General features: G+C 42.1%; 1 protein-coding gene across 1 annotated transcript in view; it reads right to left on the reverse strand.

The window, feature by feature from the left end:
- Positions 1 to 22,047, reverse strand: part of VCAM1 (vascular cell adhesion molecule 1) — a 52,339-nt gene that overhangs the window by 19,991 nt on the left and 10,301 nt on the right. Inside the window, exons 8-16 of the mRNA XM_083158204.1 lie at positions 19,402 to 19,668; positions 18,548 to 18,814; positions 17,801 to 18,067; positions 15,143 to 15,409; positions 10,953 to 11,219; positions 9,581 to 9,732; positions 8,943 to 9,038; positions 895 to 1,060; positions 168 to 443 (exon numbers count right to left, since the gene is read on the reverse strand). Of these exons, the coding sequence (XP_083014330.1) occupies positions 168 to 443; positions 895 to 1,060; positions 8,943 to 9,038; positions 9,581 to 9,732; positions 10,953 to 11,219; positions 15,143 to 15,409; positions 17,801 to 18,067; positions 18,548 to 18,814; positions 19,402 to 19,668 (2,025 nt within the window). The remainder of the gene's footprint in view (positions 1 to 167; positions 444 to 894; positions 1,061 to 8,942; positions 9,039 to 9,580; positions 9,733 to 10,952; positions 11,220 to 15,142; positions 15,410 to 17,800; positions 18,068 to 18,547; positions 18,815 to 19,401; positions 19,669 to 22,047) is intronic.

Below are 22,047 nucleotides of genomic sequence, written 5' to 3' on the forward strand. Positions count from 1 at the left end.
GTCTACTGTATTTCCCTCTCTTCCTTACTTCTCTGTATCATGTATGACATTGACAGACAGATTTCCGATTGAAAACAAAATTTGCCAAGAGGTTCTACAACAGAACGAATGGTTACAAAATATAAACCTAAGAATAGTTCACTTAATCCAATAAATAATATACTTACAGTAGACAACAATTTTGAAGCTCCTCTCTGCTGGTGGATTTTTGCAGGACACAGTACAACGATAGGGTCCATTGCTCTCACTGCTGACCTTCATGGTGAGGGTCGAGGTCTGCACCGCAGTGCTGACTGTGCCACTTAATGTATGGTCCATCAGACTAGCCCAGATGAAGGCAGGGTTCTCACATTTCAAGGCTGTGCAGGTGATATGAAGCTCTTCACCAATCTGAGCATGAATGGTGGTATGAGGAAGGGAAAGAGTGATGTCTGAGGCAGAGGCTGCGGAAAGGACACATGTTACATGGATGTACAGTACAGTACAGTACAGTACAGCAAGCACTTCACTGGGACAGTGTGGCAGACATTGTACCAACTACTCTGATATGACCAGCTGAATGCCTTTAGTTTAATTCTGATAATAACCTATTATATGTACTCTGAATAGAAGCAGACTATTCAGAGTACATATAATAGGTTTGTGTTATTGTTCTAGTAAAAAACAGTAATTTATTACCCAAAGCATCAATGTGTCAAATGACTAGAATGAGGCACAGTGATAGCTACATATTTCATTATTAAGTATAACTTAGTATGTACAATATATAAATATATAATTACTGATAAATCTATTCATTCTCAATATGCATTTTTGTTGCAATAGTAATAAAACGCTTTACCCTTCTGATGCATAAATAAATAATAATATAAATATATTTATGCGCCCACTTACTATGAGCAAAGGAGGTCTGTAAGCAGCAGAGTATCAGCGCAGTGATGGAGCATAAGCTGCCAGGACACATGGTGGGGATCCTGCGATACTGTACGTCCCGCTTTCCTCTACAGTACAAGAGTCTCCAACTGTCTGTATCCGAAACTCTGCGATCACTGCTGGATTGTCAGGTCCTCACTGATACATTCCGTTCCCAGGAGAATGTTGGAAATGTGTGCGTTCCAGGTTCCTCTAGGGATAATAAATTCCGCGGAGGAGAGGGAGCGATGCCCTTCTGATTCACAGTCGGCGTTATCCGTTATGTGTGTGCAGACGTCACTGCAGCTGGTTTATATAGCCCCATATCGCCAATACAGATGAATTCTATTGGGGAAAACCACAGTTTAAAAAAAAAGAAAAGAAGAAACCGTTCCTCTTAATGAGTCACACTACAGCCACCTGCTGGGAGTAATAATAACATGTCACTGCCAAGCAATGCACTGTAGAAACACTATTCTTTATTTATATCTATCTATCTATCTATATATATATATATATATATATATATATATATATATAGATATATATATATATATATATATATATATATATATATATATATACAAACACAGGGCGCCCAGCACTCACTACAACAAACTAACTCACCTTAACATTCAAATAATCAATTAAATAATGGGGTTTTAGTTCATGAATTGATCAATGCATTTAAGCTTGCAGCCCATCGCCAAGGGAGATAGTGAGTTAGTTTGTTGTAGTGAGTGCTGTGTTTGTATTTACTAGAGTGTGTGGTCACAGACCAATACACCCCATCCTGGGAAGTGGGTGCTGTTTGCACCTCATTCTTAGGAATGGTGAGTGTGTTGGTACTTCTGTATCTATATATATATATATATATATATATATATATATATATATATATATATATATATATATATATATATATATATAGCAAGACAAAACTGATAGCCAGCAACTTCAGATTTTGAAAAAATATCAAAACATTTTTTTCATTTTTAAAGTGCAGAGTGACAAAATTCATAAAGAGGAGTCCAGTGTAAGGATAATACACTTAGCAGTCATTGTAAGACATGTAGAACAGAAACCAGGCCTCCTCCACCAACGGTCATCGCACGACAGCTGTTTCGGTGCTAAAACAGCACCTTAGTCAGGTGCAAGAGACCAAGCTGATCTGTGCGGATATTAAAGCCAAAGGGGGGAGGCGCTGATTGGCCGGAAAGTGCGGGCAGAAGCGAGAACGGCAAGAACCGGAAACCGGAAGTGCCGCGAATTCCGCCCAAAGTTGCAGATTCCTACTTCCGGCAAACGTCCCATATGCGTCAACAGACGCAGGGCTCCGGAAGCGTAACCATAGCAACCTACTATGAGAGAAGAAAACAATAACAAACACCGCTGCTCCCAACAGGGCGTTGAGATGGGACAACGCTTTGTTACAAGAGGCTATAATCCCAGAGAGATCGAAGAGGCGATAAAGCACTGTGAGAATCTGTCCAGGGAAGACTCACTCATAAAAAAGGATAGAACAATGGATGGTGACTCATCTTTTCATCCACCTACTCCATTGCCTCGAAACATATACGAAAAACGATCTTAAAACACTGGCATATAGTGCAGAGTGACAATGTGTAAAAACTCTCCCCTCTTTTGCTACAAGAGGAGCAACAAATCTAGAGACATCTTGGCAAAATCGGACATTGGTCCTAACAAAATCCAGTCGTGGCTAACGGCGAAACCGGGTGCTACCAGATGTCATGGATGCTTAAATTGCCAACACATATGTTCAGGAGACTCCTTTGTGGATCCCAGCAATGGAAAGCCCTATAACCGTGCAATAACATTAAAACCACTCTAAAAACCATGTGCAAAAAAGTAACTATGTGCTAGATAGTGAACTTCTGCTGACACTGTCTATCTAGCACATAGTCACTTTTTTGCACATGGTTTTTAGAGTGGTTTTAATGTTATTGCACGGTTTTATATGCATAGCAATATGCTCTTATTATGGTTCTTTCACAAAGTACTTAAAAGTGACATATGTTTTTTTATGTTTTTGTATTCTAATGCATAATGTTTTACAGCATAAGAACTTACGCACTTTTCATTCATAAATTTGTTTACAGTCACGTGTATGCCCGCCCTCCTCCCCCGCCTCTACCCGGCTGCTAGAGCAGCAGTGACGTCATCAGACAGAGCCTGCAGGTCCGGCGGCTGGCGTGGACAGCGCGGGAGTTGGAAAGGTATTTAAACTTTTCATGTATCACATGTATTTGTCTTCTGCACCTTGATAAAGGAGCCGCACCGGCTCAGAAACGTTGGTGACCATAACCAGAGTTCTGGAGTCTTTTATTTACCGAGTGCCGCCGCTCCCCCCACCCTGCTATATATATATATATATATATATATATATATTAAAGTGACACATACTGACAGGCTAGGGTGGCAGCTAAGGTGGCATCCAGTTATTTGCATTTTCAACCCCAAAAACTGACATCTCATTATTGACTAAATAAAATTAATTGAAAACTTCAAAGTGCCTAATTAATCATTAAAGGCAGTACGGATGGTGTAATGGTTAGCATTACTGCCTCACAGCACTGGGGTCATGGGTTAGATTCCCACCATGGCCCTAACTGTGTGAGTTTGTATATTCTCCACCTACTGTACTTGCGTGGGTTTCCTCCGGGTACTCCGGTTTCCTCCCACAATCCAAAAATATACTGGTAGGTTATTTGGCTCCTAACAAAATGAACCCTAGAATGAATGTGAGTGCGTGTACATGTGGTAGGGAATATAGATTGTAAGCTCCACTGGGGCAGGGACTGATGTGAATGTTGAAAGAATTCTCTGTAAAGTGCTGCGGAATATGTGTGTGCTATATAAGAAACTGGTAATAAATAAATTAAAGGGGGTGTGTAAGGGATTCTGAACTCAGAGCCCGATTCATACCGGAACTCATGGCCGCGAATTTGCACAAATGCATGTGTACAGCTGCAAATCCGTTCGCGCCTGAGTGAATATGTCCACAACCAATCGTAACAGGCCCACATGTAATGATTTTTACAAGGGCCACAACTGACATACTCTGCTGTGCAATGTAAAAAGGCATATCCAGGCTGGAGCTGGCATCAATAAAACTCCCTTAAAACAAGTTTTTTTTGTTAAAGAGCAACGTAGCGCTTCAAAGAGGGGTCTGCCTGTTCTGCGCATTAGGGTATATCCCAAAAACCCCAAACAGGTGGTGCAAAAAACTTTGCGCTCCCCCTTTTTTAGACATATGAGAACATGAATATATAGGAGTGATACTTCCCTTTAGTCCCATATTGCTCCTCTCTGTGTATCCTTTCTACTTCTATGTTATTTTCTTAATCTTTTCTTTTTTGATATTTCTCCCATAGAAAAATAAATAAATAAAATGGCAATGTGTAGTAATGTCACAAGGCAAAATGATGGATCAAAAACAATGGAGGATGGTGGCGTACCAAACTCACACAAATAAATGTTTAGATAAGCACATCAAGGTATCTTTATAAAAACATCTGGGTGGCGTACCCGTACTCATGGTAAATAGCATTTGACCACATTTATCAAGGTATCTTTTCCTTGTAGTTTACTTAAATGTAAAACATACAACATAAACACAGTTTGCGGCTGAGAAGTTGGTTGTGTTTTACTGTACATCCAAAATGGGGTCAAATCCGAATATCACCCATGGAGATAATCACAAACACAATCTCTCCCTGTGATGACCACATTATGGCCCTTATTCGGGTTCACTCGCAAAGGCAAATTCTCCAAATGGACAATACCATGTGCACTGCAGGTGGGGCAGATGTAACATGTGCAGAGGGAATTAGATTTGGGTGAGTTATTTTGTTTCTGTGCAGGGAAAATACTGGCTGCTTTATTTTTACACTGCAATATAGATCTCACTTTAATGTAAACACTCTACCCAAATCTAATTCTCGCTACACGTTACATCTGCCCCACCTGCAGTGCACATGGTTTGTCCATTTGAGAAGGAATTTGCCTTTGCGAGTGAACCAGAAAAAGGGACAATGGACCTTATTCTGGTCCACACGCAAAGCTGCAAAATTAGCAGGCCGCCCTCTCGCAAATGCCCAGAGCAGTGGTTCCCAAACTGTGTGCCATGGCTCCCTGGGGTGCCTCAGGACACTTGCAGGGGTGCCCGGGTTGGTGGGCCAGGGCCATTTTAAATTATTTATGGTTAATTATTTGCCAATGCCATGCAAAAAAATGCAAAAACCAGTGCTGGTGGCTGCCATTCATAAAATGTGTACAAACAGAAGTAAATCCTGCATGTTACCACGTAACTGAACCTAATAATCGTATATAAACACAATCTAATTAATGTTATATATTTTTATATAATGTTTACATTTTTGGTCTAGGGATGCTGTGAAAAAATTCTGATACTCTAGAGTGCCGTGATTAAAAAAAGATTGGGAACCTCTGGCCTTGAATGCCTTGGGGCAATGTATTGCAAGCCCGCCTATGGCCAGCTCACAAGCAGTGGTGTTTCTAGGGGAAGGCAAGCCGGGCATTTGCAGTCACCAGTGATCGTTAATTGATAAATGATCTCCCTGGTGCTTGATGGTCACTAGCTATCTGTGTATAAGGAGCTGTACTGTGGCCGCCCAGCCAGAGTGAAATCCCACCATGTGCAAGACTGGGAATTGCTTAGCACAAAATTAGCTGGATCGGCAAACAGCTGCAAATCTATTTGCAAGCTGCCCATCATGAAATGATTTTGGCAGTTTGAGTAGCCCCGGACTTGCAGTCGGATCGGGGATGGAGCGGACATCACATGCCCTTCCCTTGAAATGCCTTGGCACGCCTTCATTTTCTGACACTTTTCTGACACTTGCATACGACCATCGATTAAAATGGTAGCAGTATGTTATCACAGGATGGCCTTGCGCATGCGCGCCACGATGCATACGCATGCACAGTCTATCGATAATTGCCTATTGTGTTTGTGTACCCAGCTTTAAGGTATAATTCTTGCTAGATTAAAGCAATTTCAACTGTGACACATGTTATAGAACCCCTGGTCTGTTTTATTGTTCTAATAAAAGTTTAGTTTCTGACAATTCAGTCTTTCTTTTATAGGGAAAATCCTATTTTATACATTGATTCCTATTCAGGTATAGAATTACTATTTGTAAGCTAAAATTTGTGCATGTGACCAGCTGCTGGCGGGCATACATGTGACCATCTGCTGGCAGACGAGCATGTGACCAGCTACTGGGGAGCATGCATGTGACCACTGTGCTGGAGCCGCATGGACTGTGCAAGCGCGGCTTCATTGCTAAATCATCACGTAGTTAAGTTAAAAGTATCACTCTCCGAGGCTCCCTGCTTCCAGACAACAGATGGAGGATTGCAACTTTAAGCCCACAAGCTGTTGCTAGGAGGCCATCCTTTTCCCTTGAACAAATAAAGTTTGCAGACTAGTGTTTTATTCTGCAAGACAATCGAAGCAGAAGAAACCAAGGAAGAAATGTTTCAGCAAACCACTTTTAAAAAGCATCAAATGTTTAATTCAAATATTTTCTTTCAGAAAAACTAATCATAGGTTTTACACACAAAAAAATCTTATAAAATCCCAGACTACAGGAAAACCATATTAGTCATTTTTAATGTTGAAACAGGAGACGTCTATAAAGAGCAGTGTCCACTAGGCTACTGTATTTAGCTGGTGAAGGGTGTTCTGCAGAAAACAGGTACAGGTAATATAGAATGAAATCATGCTGTTTAGCATCCAAGTGAACTGCTCGAAAAGTGCTAGTATAATCTCTGTGCAAATCTGTGGTACTACTGGTTTATTGTTGTCAGTGTTTATGAGGGCAGATTACCAATTGCATATTAAACATTATTATTCAGATTTATTCTAATTTCTGTTGGTTTAAAAAGGCTGATTGGGTCTAGCGGCATAGCTGTCGGTTATAGACATGTGAATGTGGCATTTAGAATTGAGGGTGATTTTATTCATAGCAGTGCAAACAGTAAATGTGATGCTAGGCTACACATAAGGCACAGCTGCTGGCAAATGCTCCCACACAGTATAGGATATATACAATATGTAATATCTTACAACAGATCATAGAAAGATGGTCTAAAAAATGTACAGGTCATATGATGTACAACTGCAAGCTGACATGCACAGAGGACGGGCCTGCCACTATTATCCAGTGTATGGCTGTGGGGGATAACCAATTAGCTGTGGTTAATGACTGCGGCTGATGGATCCCCCGGGGGCTATCCAATTAGCCTTAATAGCCTTTATTTACGGGGATTATGCTTTGCATGCTTCAGGCAAACTTATCTTGAATCCAATGTGTTATCACCCAAAATGGGTCCTTATTTCAGGAGGAAGAAAGCCATAAAATGGGAAAAGACCATCAGGGTAAAGTCACGTTAATAGCCCGCTCTTTATTTTAGCAGAAAAAGAAGCAGAACTAATTGGATACCCCCTGAATGAGAGAGTTGTGTTTTTACAGAACAGGATGAATACTGTATACAGGCTATATAAATAACAATGAAGTAAGTATTTACTATGTAAGATGTAGCACAGTAACTTAACGATGAAAAATATATGGTATAATGTAACGTTTACTGTAAATTACAGTATAATGCTATTATAAGTCACAAAATGAATTGCTGTAACCATACAAAGGGATAATGCAGCGGGCCAAATTATCAGGAGGATGTGCATTGTTAAGTCTGCATGGAGTGCTAGCATGCAGCTGGGGAAGGGGGGTTAGGTTTAGGCACCGGGGGGGGGGGGGGGGGGGGGTTGGGTTTGGCTCAGGGGAATGGAGGGAGGGTTAGGCACATGAAAGGAGGGGTTAGACTGTGGGTGGGGGAGTTAGGTGTAGGCAGCAGGATGTGGGGGTTGGACACATTCCAGGAGGTTAGTGTCTGGCTGTGGGAGGGTTAGGCTGCTGCAATGGAGGTTTAGCGGTAGGAGGGGCAGGTGGAGGGAAAGTATACTTACCTGACCCCTGTTGGGATTCCTTCTATGAGGATGCTGCCATCGGTATTCTAACCACTGGCATCCTGACTACCAGTCATCCCTATGTATCCCTATATTTTTCTTTCTGATGTGAGAAGCTTTGGAGCCAGGCTTCGAGGCTCCTACTGAGTTACTTTTATCCTGTTTCCCACAATACAGTTCAATAAGAACAACATTCCCATGGAAAATGGTGTTCCCAGTGATTTCTCTGCTGTGCATATGACAGGGAAAACCATGCCTACACTGTACTGCAGGTGATTTCTGCAGCAGCAGAAGGGTAAGTACAGTACAGTGTCGGCGGGATGTACTAACGGGAAAATGCGGTAAAACCCCCGTTTTACCGCATTTTCCTATGTATCATCACCGGTTCGCCCCGTTTTCGCAGGCCAGGGTATCGCCACCCAGAGGGTGGCGATACCCTATAGAAGCCTATGGGCTTCTTTCGCCGCCCGACGTACGCCGTCCGCGCGCCCACCCCCTCCTGTCCTCCTGTGATCATCTCCTCCCCCTGGTGTGACAGCCGGCAGGACATCCGGCTTCAGGGGGGAGGAGGAGACACAGGGGGACGCTGGCAGCCGCCGGGAGGTGACGGAGACCCCCGCAGCCAACATCACAGGTATCGCGGGGGTCTCCGTTACCGCAGCCCGATGCTGGCCGCATATGTTAGTACATATGCGGTAGCATCGCGGCGGCTGCCGTGCGAAGGGCGCGGATGTATGTTGATACATCCCGCCCTAAGTGTGCGCAGGTGAGTGACCCTGACAAGTTCCTTACGTCTATGACGTTCTTGTCAGAATTTGTTTGTTTACTAGAACGACATGTTCTTGATTTATTTCATGAAATATGCGAAGGCACATAGCTTCTAGCCAGATGGACACTGAGATTCATAGGATATTCCTATACAGTATGCACCATTTGGGTATAATGGCTGCATCAGTTCAGTTTAAGCTCCCTCCAGAAATCTACAAGTGTAATTATGTAGTGTTCCTCTCACTTTCACAAAATCCCCTTTCTCTTGGGCTTGATCCTTCCAATTACTCAGTTCACTCTTTTCATTGCCCAACAAAAGATCACAAGAGCTGCAGCTTTGCTGGGGGAGAATGGGCAAATTAAAATGTATCACACGTAACACAACTCTACCACATATAAAACAAGCACAGAAATATGGTGACAGAACGACCAGGAAGAGTGTGGCCAAAACACTATATAAATATGAGCAGCTTTCAGACACTAAAATAATGACAATCTCACACACACACACACACACACAGTATACATGACATAGAAAACTAAGTGCAAACAGTGTTTCACAGACTGAGCTCCATCCAGTTTCAGTCAAGATATTTTTGTCCTTGATAACTGTCTTTTGTCTTTTTTGCTTCAGTCCCACTCACAGGCAGAAAATCTGGATTTCTGTGGTTTAGCACCCAGATTCGCTGTTTGTACCGAAAGGCAAAGCTGTGGGCAGCACAGGCCCATTTTGGATTCATTCACAGAAGAACTCCTATAGCATCTGGCTTGATGGAACTGGCCTGTCTGATGCTAGGCTGGTGTTCCCATGTAATATACACAGTACCATAGCAGCGCATGAAGATATACATTCCAACCTACAGTACACGTGTAATGTCACACTTTGCTTTTCAAGGCTTTCACCAAACTGTAGGATCCTTGCATCTTTGTCTGCTTGAGAAGATAAATGGCTGCCCCAATGATGCCAGCTGACACAAAAGCAGCGGATCCAATGATCACTGGTGTGGTGTTAAATGTTGGGTCCTGCCGCCGTTCTGTAAAGGAGACAAGGAGGGGGATGGTTAGAGTGGGACTAACAGAGAAAGAGAGAGAGAGAGAGAGAGAGGAATGGCATTTATGCAACCCAACAGATGCTGGTTCTATAGAGAGAATGGCAGGACATCTTCAGCAGTTGTATATGTTATGAGAATATGTGCAGGTGGCAATACACACACCCAGGATAGGAAATCTGCACTTTTACAATAGAAAATAAAGTGATAATTTAAAGAAATAGAAGTCTATAAGTCAGCGGTTCCCAACTTTTTTTTCTCCCGTACCCCTTGATTATGCTTTTCATTTAGAAGTACCACTCCTCTCAATTTTATGTATCCATAGTACTTATGAGTGGATTGGAAGTGAGTGGTATGTGTGTCCTTATAACAAGTAGTAGCGGAGGAGCAGTGTGTGGTCAGGAATCGGTCCCTCTGTGTCTGCCCGCTGGCTGTGTTCTGTTTCCGGGGTTCCTGCTAACGCCTGTAGGATTAATGTTGCTGCTTCCACTACCAGTGTCAGCGCGGGTCAGATGATCGCTGATGTACTGTGTAAGGGCAGCGTGGGTAGCTCCCAGTGGATTGCTGGCCAGGAAAAAGCATGAGGAGACGCTGATGATGCTGCAGACAGAACTGGAAGTGACGCAACGTGGTTCGTCTCCATAGCAATGGGAGACTTCTTCTTCCACCATTACCAATATTATTTTCAAGTACCCCCAACTGGTCTGCAGAGTACCTGCAGGGGTACTAGTACCCCAGGTTGGGAACCACTGTTATAAATAATAAATTGTATATTTAGGAGAATTTATTTCCAGCTATGCTATAGTTGCTACAAGCAGCATCGCCACTTCTAAAACCCGCACTGTAAATACAGATATAGCTGTGCTCATCTATCCCGTGCCTATCACAACATGCAACTCCCGTGGCGATTTGAACGATCTTATGGCCACGCTCGTGCGTCTAATCCACCCCTGCAGCTCATAGATACACATTGAGCAGTAACAATGCTGTATGGTGATTCCGAGCCACGGGTGCGAATTATGCACGACAAGCGGAAGCGAGCGGTGGTGATCAGGCAGAAGCGAGCGGTGGTGATCAGGGATAGATGAGCACAGCTACATCTGTATATCCCTTACTGTCAACGAGGAGTCAGGGAATGATTGCATTAGCCTAGTCCTTGCAAAGGGAACTACACTATCAAATAAACTATGTTATGTATTTCTTACCTTCAACATCGATACGGATGAACTCTGTCTCATTTCCGGTGTTGCTATATACACTGATGGTGTATATTCCGGTGTCATTGCGGGTGACATTGTGCAGTGTAAAGGTGCCATTGCTGGCATAGAGCACTGCGCTATTATTGGCGCACACCTTCTGCAGGATGATGGTAGGAGATGGGATGCTGTGAGTCTCACAATTGATAATGACTGTATCTCCTTCTGTGATGTTCTGCGATGGAGTCACAACCACTGTGGTGTTTCTATGTGGAACTGGAAGACAATATGTGAGGCTATTTAATATAACAAAAAGTAGATTTAAGAGCTATTGTATTTCACTGTGCAATGTTACATTTATACATATTTTTTGCTACACTGCTTTCCATTAGTAAAACCTGTATTTAAAGAATATATGGGTAAAATACGTAGCACCCAATATATTATAAGAAGATTATGCAGCTCTCCTTTTGCACAGTGCATTTGTTCTCTGCTATTTCTTGTTCCATATACAGTATTTGTACATTCACTAAGGTATGTTCCTGCATGCTCCATTCTTACATATGTAATATTATACAATTTGGCCATGTACTTCTGTATTTATCTTCAGGACCAGTTTGAGGGCAGGAAAAGTCTTTGAGATGCACATTATATACAAAGTCTGTCTCATCACCAGAGATGGCATAACGGTTATCAGGGCCACAGCAGAGATATATGTGCCCTAGGACGGCTCCTCCACCCATGTGCACAAAAGAATGGGCCAGGACCAGGAATCTAGGAATGGGGTGCATTCCAAGAATTTCCTGGGCGTGAATTTAGCTACCATTTCGCCCAAATACTTACAATTAGATTATTTAAAACTGTTTGTGTAAGTTTCAGTTAAAAAGGTAAGAAATCTTAGTTAAGTTAAGTAGGAACCAATCACCTCCTATCTGTCATCTTTCAAACATACAAAATGAGGGAGAGGGGAAAGTGGACTCTCTTTGTGGGGCACTCTTGTTTTTAATGATGAATTAATTTGTTAAAAATTAACTTTTATTATTATTATTCTAATATAGGGCGGACATACTTTGTCCAACAGAAAACACAGTACAGACAGAGACAAACGACATAAATTTTGCAGTGAGCTTTAAAGTAATACGCTGTGCAAATCACGTTCTGTATCGGAACGAAAGGTTCAACAACTAAGTGACAATTCACTTGATGTGAACAAGCCGTAGGAAGGCGAAACGCGCGTCATCACACTGCCCGTTGGCGCCGGCGGGACAGTGTCACTTAGACTGCCGGGCAACTCAGCCACAAGTCAGCTGCACACATTGGGGAACCTACAATACGGAGCAACATTGCATGGAGCCTGCCTGCAAACGAGTGATAGAGACTGGACTCTAGCGAACCCTCCACTCTCTTACTACTACACACAGGGCACCCTCCTCCGTTAAACAGGTATCCCACCACCTCTGAAACTGCTGATTTACACAGTCTGCCATGCTCTGTTGCATCAAACAACATGGTAGAAGGTACCTAACTCTCAGGGGAGCACCTCCACATGAGTTATCCTTTATTCTAAAATAACCTTTTGAGATTGTGGACCATATACTAATACTTACTTGCTCACATAATACTCTGATTAAAGGGTGCAACTTGTGCGCGGACCTTCTCCCAGATCCCCCTTCCCCAAAAACACCTAACAGCATGAGTAAGAATGGTGTTCCTTTACTTATTTCTATCACACTGAGAACCAGTGCCTGTCCTCTCTCATTACTGAAGTCCGCTGCTGGAGCAAGACTTATTTAAAAGCAGAAGGTGGCACTTTTTCCATGTGAACTACTTTGTGATATCCTTTACCCTTTCTAAACACCAACACTGTCTATGAGTATCTATACCCTCTATTTTCTGACACTCTCTCATTGGGAATACTGCGTGGCATTTTTGCATTGCAATGTCAGTTTGACAACAAGGCAACCTTATCCGCAGTTTACCCAACAGCAGAAGTGCAACTATTCTACATCTCCCTCTGGCCCTGCAGCACAGAGAAAGACTCTCTCATCCTGAGTCCAATGCACGTCTGCAAGACTCAGAGAAAGCAGTGGGTCCGATCTGACTTGCTGAGGGGTCAATACTGTGAGATTTAAATTGCTGCACAAACCTTTTCGTTTACAATCTATTGCTCTATTATCAGTCCTGACTAGAGTTGCGTTATCTAGCCAGGAGAGACCTGCCAATACCTGGTTGTCAGCAATTCTAACTGACAAATTGTTTTTGGTCTGGTGACCATTTTTCCAGTCGACCGGCATAAGTGTCGACATCCTTGTGGGACTCTCCCATCTTTATTGTCATCCTTGATAAAATCGATGTTATCGGCCAGGAGAGAACGCCAATGCCTGGCGGTTAGCAATTCTAACTGACAAACTGTTGGGGTCTGCTGACCATTTCCAGTCGACCGGTGTAAATGTTGACATTCTTTTGGGACTCTCCCATCAAGGATACTAACAGCAATTTATAGATTGTGTACCTCACAAACCTGTTTGGATACACCATGTATTTGTGTCTCGGCTAAATCCGAAACAGTTTGAACCGAGAGTTCAGATTATATTTATAACCGTTTTCTTGAAATTTCTCTCGCCCAATGTAGTAGTAGTAGTAGTACGTTTATTTATAAGGCGCCACAAAGTGTCCGCAGCGCCGTACATAGCAAACAAAAAAAACAAATTACAAGGTAACGTACAGGGTGTGTAGAAAGATACAGTATAAATAGGGGTATAGCTGGTAGAACTAAAATCAGCATCAGTTCAGAAGTAGGTGTCAAAATAGTCAAGGAGACCGAAGATGAAGTAGAGGAAGGGAAGAACAGGACAGGAGCACAGGTGAGGTAATGAGGTAGGGTGAGTACGTGAGGAAGGAGGGCCCTGCTCATAAGAGTTAACATACTAAAAATAGGTGGGTGGACGAACGAAATACAATAGGATAAGTAGGAACGGAGGGGAACGGAGGCAGGATAGGAGGATCAAAAGAGGTTAGGAGGAGGGATAGGCTAGTCGAAAAAAGTGGGTTTTGAGGGAGCGCTTGAAGGAGGTAAGGGAATCAGATAGCCTGATGGGTGGCGGGAGGTTGTTCCAGTGCAGGGGGGCAGCGCGAGAGAAATCTTGGACACGGGAGTGGGAGGAGGTGATTAGGTGAGAGGTCTATAAATTATATATAGAATAATCTGTTAACACTGGTGTTCGATTATACATACTGTATGAACGGTGAACTATAAACTGCATAAATATCTATCTAAGTACCACTGACAGTGTTTGTCACCTCAATCACGTGAAAAAGGCTATCACAAACAAGAACTTATGGTGATGAAATTTGGGTTCACAATTGTGACGGACAAACTGTCTAAAAACCACAAATCATCAACATAATACCATTATCTAAGTGAGCAGATATCAGTCTAAGTAGGGAATCACTCCCTTGAATTTCCCTATCAAATACCCTTCAGACGATACCTAGCGGGCATAGCAAATAGCTCAGCTAGGCACATCCAGAATTCTGTTCTGAAACAGAACGCAACTATTGCATAGCATATCAATTATAAGCTCACTGCAATTTTCTTAGTTGTTGAACCTTTCGTTCCGATACAGAACGTGATTTGCACAGCGTATTACTTTAAAGCTCACTGCAAAATTTATGTCGTTTGTCTCTGTCTGTACTGTGTTTTCTGTTGGACAAAGTATGTCCGCCCTATATTAGAATAATAATAATAAAAGTTAATTTTTAACAAATTAATTCATCATTAAAAACAAGAGTGCCCCACAAAGAGAGTCCACTTTCCCCTCTCCCTCATTTTGTATGTACATTTTGGACTCAGGGGAGCACCACCAACACATAAAGACCACTTACTCTGTAAAGTATATCACGTCTATAAAGTTGGTCAAAGGCAACTCAGGCCGAACCCCACCAGAGCGGTGAAAGGGGTCCCCCTTGACCCAATTCACACTCGGCGGGGAGAACCTTGTGCGGCTCTCAAACCCCCTTCTTTCTCCGATCTTTCAAACATAGAATGTAAAATGTGAGGTAGAAGCTGAGTGGCTAGTACATCTCACAATATTATCTGTGTCCGAGCTTTGGCAAATTTATCCTTAGAAGAAACAGTAAGAAAATTCCAGATGAGAAGTATATTGATCTATGTCTAGTATTTCTTATGGTGTCCTTACCTTGTACAGTCATAGAGGTCTCGGCTATCTGCTGTCCAACCACATTTTTGGATTCACAGATGTATGTCCCCATGTCACCAGCTCCAGCATGCGATATGTTGTACTGCCCACTCTCTGACTTTACCTCAGCAAGGCCATTTTCTGTCCTGCTGTACAGCACCAGGCTGGGGGCAGGAGAAGCCTCTGAGGTGCACGTTATCTGTACGGAGTCTCCCTCTCTCACCACTGGAGATGGTGCGATGGATATATATGTGTTCTTGGGTGGAACTATGTAATGAGAAAAGAATATAAAAACGTTGTTAACACTGGTGCCCAAGATAAGCTCTGCATTACATATTCTCCAGGCATGTAGAGTAGAAAATTCCTACAGGTGTAGATTGCGGTGGTGGATACTCAGTACAGGAACAATTAAATATTGCTCTGGTGGGGTGACAGCCACTCTGAAAAGAGAATATGGCCTGCTACAGGAGTGTGCATGCATAACCTTATGTCACACATGCACACAGCCGCAGGACACATCGCAGAGGTACCGCAAGAATCCACACAGAACCCTCTTCACATGCCCAGACCTCCTTCCAGTAGGAAGAAATGGGCCTTTGGGAATCAATGTCATCTAAAGATTGTATTGGTTTCCAGTGGCGGATTCAGGGGGGGGGCACCTGGGCACGTGCCCCCCCTGTCATTCAATTTGTAGATGAGGACCAGAGCTTTCCAACGAGCCCAGCCCTGTGTCTCTAGCCCCCCGGGAACCGGAGATATCGCCTGGCAAAGCTGTAACATTTTTTCTCCCCGTCAATTCAGACCCCCACCCAGTTCCGATGGCTGCCAGTTCCCCCCCTGGCATCACAGGAGCTTGTGGTTGATGTCATTCAATTCCAAATCGCTGGACCTTCAATATGATACCAGGATGGTCCATATCAGTCAATCGGTTCCAGAGATATAGCGTGAAAATCAATTTTTTTTTCTTTTTGAAATGTAATTTCATGGCTGTTCATGTTCTTTGAGGGCAGATTACTCTGGAACCAAATGTTCCAGTTTCACTGGACCAAAATCAGTCAAAGCCCACTCAAAAGTTTTTCAATATGATACTTGTCTCATGTAAATGGGTCAGTTAGTTCCGAAGATATATATATATATATATATATATATATATATATATATATATATATAGTGAAATGGGTATTATTTCAAATAGCTGGGACCTGCAGTGCTCGGAATACAGCCAGGCTCTGCCACTGTCAGTGGCTATCACTTCTGCCTGGCGGCGGCTGTCCCCCATTTACCACGAGCATGTATTCCCCATTGGCAATGAGCTTGTAATCCCACATGGCAACAAACATGGAACCTCTGGCAATGAGCATGGAACCCTTGGCAATGAGCATGTAGATAAGCAGCACTTACTGTATGTAGCATAATTTTTAATAGTCATTATGGTGTTTGGCATAATACATAATGGACATCATGCCGTGTAACTTAACGTGCAATGGACATTATGGTGTAAATCAGGCATGTCCAACGTTGGCCCTCCAGATGTTGTGAAACTACACATCCCAGCATGCTTTGCCACAGTTTTGCTATTAGAGAATGCTAAAACTATTGCAAAGCATGCTGGGATGTGTAGTTTCACAACATCTGGAGGGCCAACGTTGGACATGCCTGGTGTAAATGTTTAATGCGCGCCTTTGATGGACAATGTCCCTGTTTATGAAGCGTATTGTGAATTTTGTCTTAATCTGTGTGGCATTATGTGAATTCTGGCTCAAACCGTGTGGCATTATGTGAATTTTGGCTCAAACCGTGTGGCATTATGTGAATTTTGGCTCAATCCATGTGGCATTATATGAATTTTGGCTCAATCCTTGTGTTATTATGTGAATTTTGGCTCAATCCGTGTGTTATTATGTGAATTTTGGCTCAATCCGTGTGTTATTATGTGAATTTTGGCTCAATCCGTGTGTTATTATGTGAATTTTGGCTCAATCCTTGTGGCATTATGTGAATTTTGGCTCAATCCGTGTGGCATTATGTGAATTTTGGCTCAATCCATGTGGCATTATGTGAATTTTGGCTCATTCCATTTGGCATCATGTGTAAGGGGCAAATACTGTATAATGGGGTCTAGTATTTTGTTGCATAATGTGTAGAAGTTGTATATGGTGTTGTACACTACACTCAAGGACATGCCCCCTGTTGAGTGGCCACACCCCCTTTTCCAGAGCGCGCCTTCGGCGCGCGCACAACTACATCCTTCACTTTTGTTGCCATGGTGGGCCTGCGTACTTTAAATGCCAGGGCCTATTTTTAATCCCATTGCCACCCTCTCTCTGCCACTCTCTTAGCATGTACACTGGCACCACTAACACCGGCCCTCCTCCACCTAAACCCTCTTTTATCATGGTGCCCCCCCTGTCATTTTATCCTGGATCCGCCCCAGTTGGTTTCCACATGCAAACTATGAAAACTTTAATTCTTTTGAGTTTGCTGAATACTAGGTAGCCCCACTGATGCCTAATAATAAATGGGCTTGTTACTTAAACATGCAGAAATTAACATTTCCACATGTTTAATGGGTCCATAAGAGATGTTAAATAAGCCCCTAAACAGATAGTAAGAAAGCTCCAGCTGATCTATGTCTAGTGTTTCTTATGGTGTCCTTACCTTGTACAGTCAGAGAGGTCTCGGCTATCTGCTGTCCAACCACATTTTTGGATTCACAGATGTATGTCCCCATGTCACCAGCTCCAGCATGCGATATGTTGTACTGCCCGCTCTCTGACTTTACCTCAGCAAGGCCATTTTCTGTCCTGCTGTGCAGCACCAGGCTGGGGGCAGGAGAAGCCTCTGAGGTGCAGGTTATCTGTACGGAGTCTCCCTCTCTCACCACTGGAGATGGTGTGATGGATATATATGTGTTCTTGGGTGGAACTATGTAATGAGAAAAGAATATAAAAACTTTAACACTGTTGCCAAGGATAGACTTTGCATTATATACTCCAGATATGTACACTTCAGCCTTACTACAGGTGTAGAACAGCTCATAAATCTATAATTACATTATTTTGCCATTTTAACCAAATACTTGTGATTATATTATTTTCTTAATTTTGTGTTAATTAAAAGATAATCAGGCAGAAAATGAGCACTAAAAGAGACAGGGCCAGATGTACTAAGTTTGAAAAGTGATAAAATGGAGAATGATAACCCACCAGCCAATCAAATCCTATCTGCGATGTCACAAGCTGTGTTTAAAAAATGACAGGTAGGAGCTGATTGGCTGGTGCGTTTTCACTCTCAATTTTATCACTTTTCAAGCTTAGTACATCTCGCCCACAGTGAGATAACTCCAGATGAGTAATACTGTATAATAAACTGATCTACGTCTGGCATTTCTTATGATGTCCTTACCTTGCACAGTCAGAGAGGTCTCTGCAATCTGCTGTCCAACCACATTTTTGGATTCACAGATGTATGTCCCCATGTCACCAGCTCCAGCATGTGATATGTTGTACTGCCCACTCTCTGATTTCAACTCAGCAAGGCCATTTTCTGTCCTGCTGTACAGCACCAGGCTGGGGGCAGGAGAAGCCTCTGAGGTGCAGGTTATCTGTACGGAGTCTCCCTCTCTCACCACTGGAGATGGTGCGATGGATATATATGTGTTCTTGGGTGGAACTACAGTATGTAATGAGAAAATAATATAAAAATGTTGTTAACACTGGTGCCCAAGATAAGCTCTGCATTACATATTCTCCAGGCATGTAGAGTAGAGAATTCCTACAGGTGTAGATTGCGGTGGTGGATACTCAGTACAGGAACAATTAAATATTGCTCTGGTGGGGTGACAGCCGCTCTGAAAAGAGAATATGGCCTGCTACAGGAGTGTGCATGCATAACCTTATGTCACACATGCACACAGCCGCAGGACACAGTGCAGAGGTACCGCAAGAATCCACACAGAACCCTCTTCACATGCCCAGACCTCCTTCCAGTAGGAAGAAATGGGCCTTTGGGAATCAATGTCATCTAAAGATTGTATTGGTTTCCACATGCAAACTACGAAAACGTTAATTCTTTTGAGTTTGCTGAATACTAGGTAGCCCCACTGATTCCTAATAATAAATGGGCTTGTTACTTAAACATGCAGAAATTAACATTTCCACATGTTTAATGGGTCCATAAGAGATGTTAAATAAGCCCCTAAACAGATAGTAAGAAAGCTCCAGCTGATCTATGTCTAGTGTTTCTTATGGTGTCCTTACCTTGTACAGTCAGAGAGGTCTCGGCTATCTGCTGTCCAACCACATTTTTGGATTCACAGATGTATGTCCCCATGTCACCAGCTCCAGCATGCGATATGTTGTACTGCCCGCTCTCTGACTTTACTTCAGCAAGGCCATTTTCTGTCCTGCTGTACAGCACCAGGCTGGGGGCAGGAGAAGCCTCTGAGGTGCAGGTTATCTGTACGGAGTCTCCCTCTCTCACCACTGGAGATGGTGCGATGGATATATATGTGTTCTTGGGTGGAACTATGTAATGAGAAAATAATATAAAAACTTTAACACTGTTGCCAAGGATAGACTTTGCATTATATACTCCAGATATGTACACTTCAGCCTTACTACAGGTGTAGAACAGCTCATAAATCTATAATTACATTATTTTGCCATTTTAACCAAATACTTGTGATTATATTATTTTCTTAATTTTGTGTTAATTGAAAGTTAATCAGGCAGAAAATGAGCACTAAAAGAGACAGGGCCAGATGTACTAAGTTTGAAAAGTGATAAAATGGAGAATGATAAACCACAAGCCAATCAGATCCTGGGACGCGAACCTGGTCCTCTATGGCTGTTACATCGATGATCTTTTTATTATTTGGAATGGGGACCTCACTTCTGCACTTTCCTTTGTCTCTCACCTTAACACCAATACGTTTAATTTAAAATTTACTCACACCTATCATAAAACACATATAGATTTTCTGGATATTAGCCTATCTATACAAGATAATCAGATCCACACTAGTACGTTCCGCAAAGAGGTTAACACAAATTCTTACTTGAGATTCGACAGTGCCCATCACCCTGCATGGGTCAAAAATATACCCAAAGGTCAGATGCTACGAATCCGACGTAACTGCTCTGACTTATCCACCTTTAATGAACAAGCCACAGAACTGTCTGTGGCATTCCAAGAACGTGGTTACCCTGAGAAATTAGTGACTGAGGCAGTACAGCATGCACGATCCGCAAATAGGGAAGACCTCCTCAGATGTAAAACGAGAAAGAAAAATGACAAAAAAGAAGTCTCTGATAAATTACCTTTCATCTCAACTTATAATAACCAATCTAATGAGATCAGAAAAATTGTCCAAAAGAATTTTAACATCCTAAGACAAGACCCTATTCTGAGTAACATCTTGCCCCCCAGACCATCATTTATCTTTAAGAAGAACAAATCACTCAAAACCTTACTAGCTCCAAGTACCCTTAGGGAAGCAACACATGAGAATACTTCTAGTACCACTCTGACCTGGCTCCCCCAGAAAACTCAAGGGTGTTTCAGATGTGGCCAGGGTTCTTGTATTACTTGTGGTTATATTAAAAATAGAACCTTGGAAATCCAAATAGAAGGTATACCTAAACCAATAAAAGGCTTTATTAATTGTGACACTAACTATGTTATTTACCTATTGGTCTGCGGCTGTGGTCTCAAATACGTGGGGAGAACCACCAGGCCCCTACGTGTTCGATTCCTTGAACACAGAAGGAATATCATCAAGAAAAATCCCCTTCACAGTGTATCACGCCATCATAACGAATGTCACTCTAGTAACCCTAGGGACCTAACAGTAGTAGGCTTAGAACATATTGGGGTCACCAAACGGGGAGGCGACAGGTTCAGACTGTTATGTCGACAAGAGATCTATTGGATCTTTAAATTTGACTGCCTCTTCCCCAGGGGTCTCAATGAATCTCTTGAATTGAATGCAGTACTGTGATTTTTGACTAGCTCCACCCCTTGCCTCTGGAGGAATAGTTTCCTCTTCCTCTCCTCTCTTTTCTTTCAATCCAAGTCAGTCATATACACTCTTTTTTTAATTTTTTAATTTAAAAATAAATAAATAAAAAAAAAATATATATATTAATATTTTTTTTTATATACTTTATTTTTATTATTTTTATTTTTATTTATTTTTATTTTTATTTATTCTTATTATTCTTATTATTTTTATTTTTATATTTATTTTTATTTATTTTTTTATATTTATTTTTATTTTTACTATTATTTTTATTTTTATAATTATAATTATTATTATTTTTTATCATTATTATTATTTTTCTATTTTTAAATTCATCTACATTTTTTATATTCATCTACATTTCCATATATTTATTCTTATATTTATTCCATTTAGTCTATTTTTATCTTTACTTTCATATATTTTTTTATTCATCTCACTTCATTAAATATCATTGCTATAATGAATTCTGATAACTAACTCTATTTTATATTTCTCCAAGCATCTACTAGATACTGTTCAGCAATAAGCTTAATATACATATGGACCCTAAGTGACTGGGAACTTAGATCTTAGGGTATATCACTGGGGGAGTGATGATACCGACGGACCCAGTGTGTGAACCACAGACCAGATATTTTGTCCCACACTGAGGCCTCATGACATCACATCCGCCAGTCCTCTGACACTTACGGGACAAACGCCGTGGATTTTATGGGCGATCAGACTCAGCCCCGACCCGCGTTCCAGCGGGAGGGGTAGTGACGCCTATAACAAGTTTCCACGGGCGTTTTCACATTGCACGAAGTCGTCTGAATGGGTGATCATGTATTTACTATGTATAAGACACTTCCGCATTTTGCGGGTCACCGGACGGAAGTGA

This window comes from Crinia signifera, chromosome 8, assembly GCF_055691185.1.
Source record: "Crinia signifera chromosome 8, ASM5569118v1, whole genome shotgun sequence".
Taxonomy (NCBI): Eukaryota; Metazoa; Chordata; class Amphibia; order Anura; family Myobatrachidae; genus Crinia; species Crinia signifera.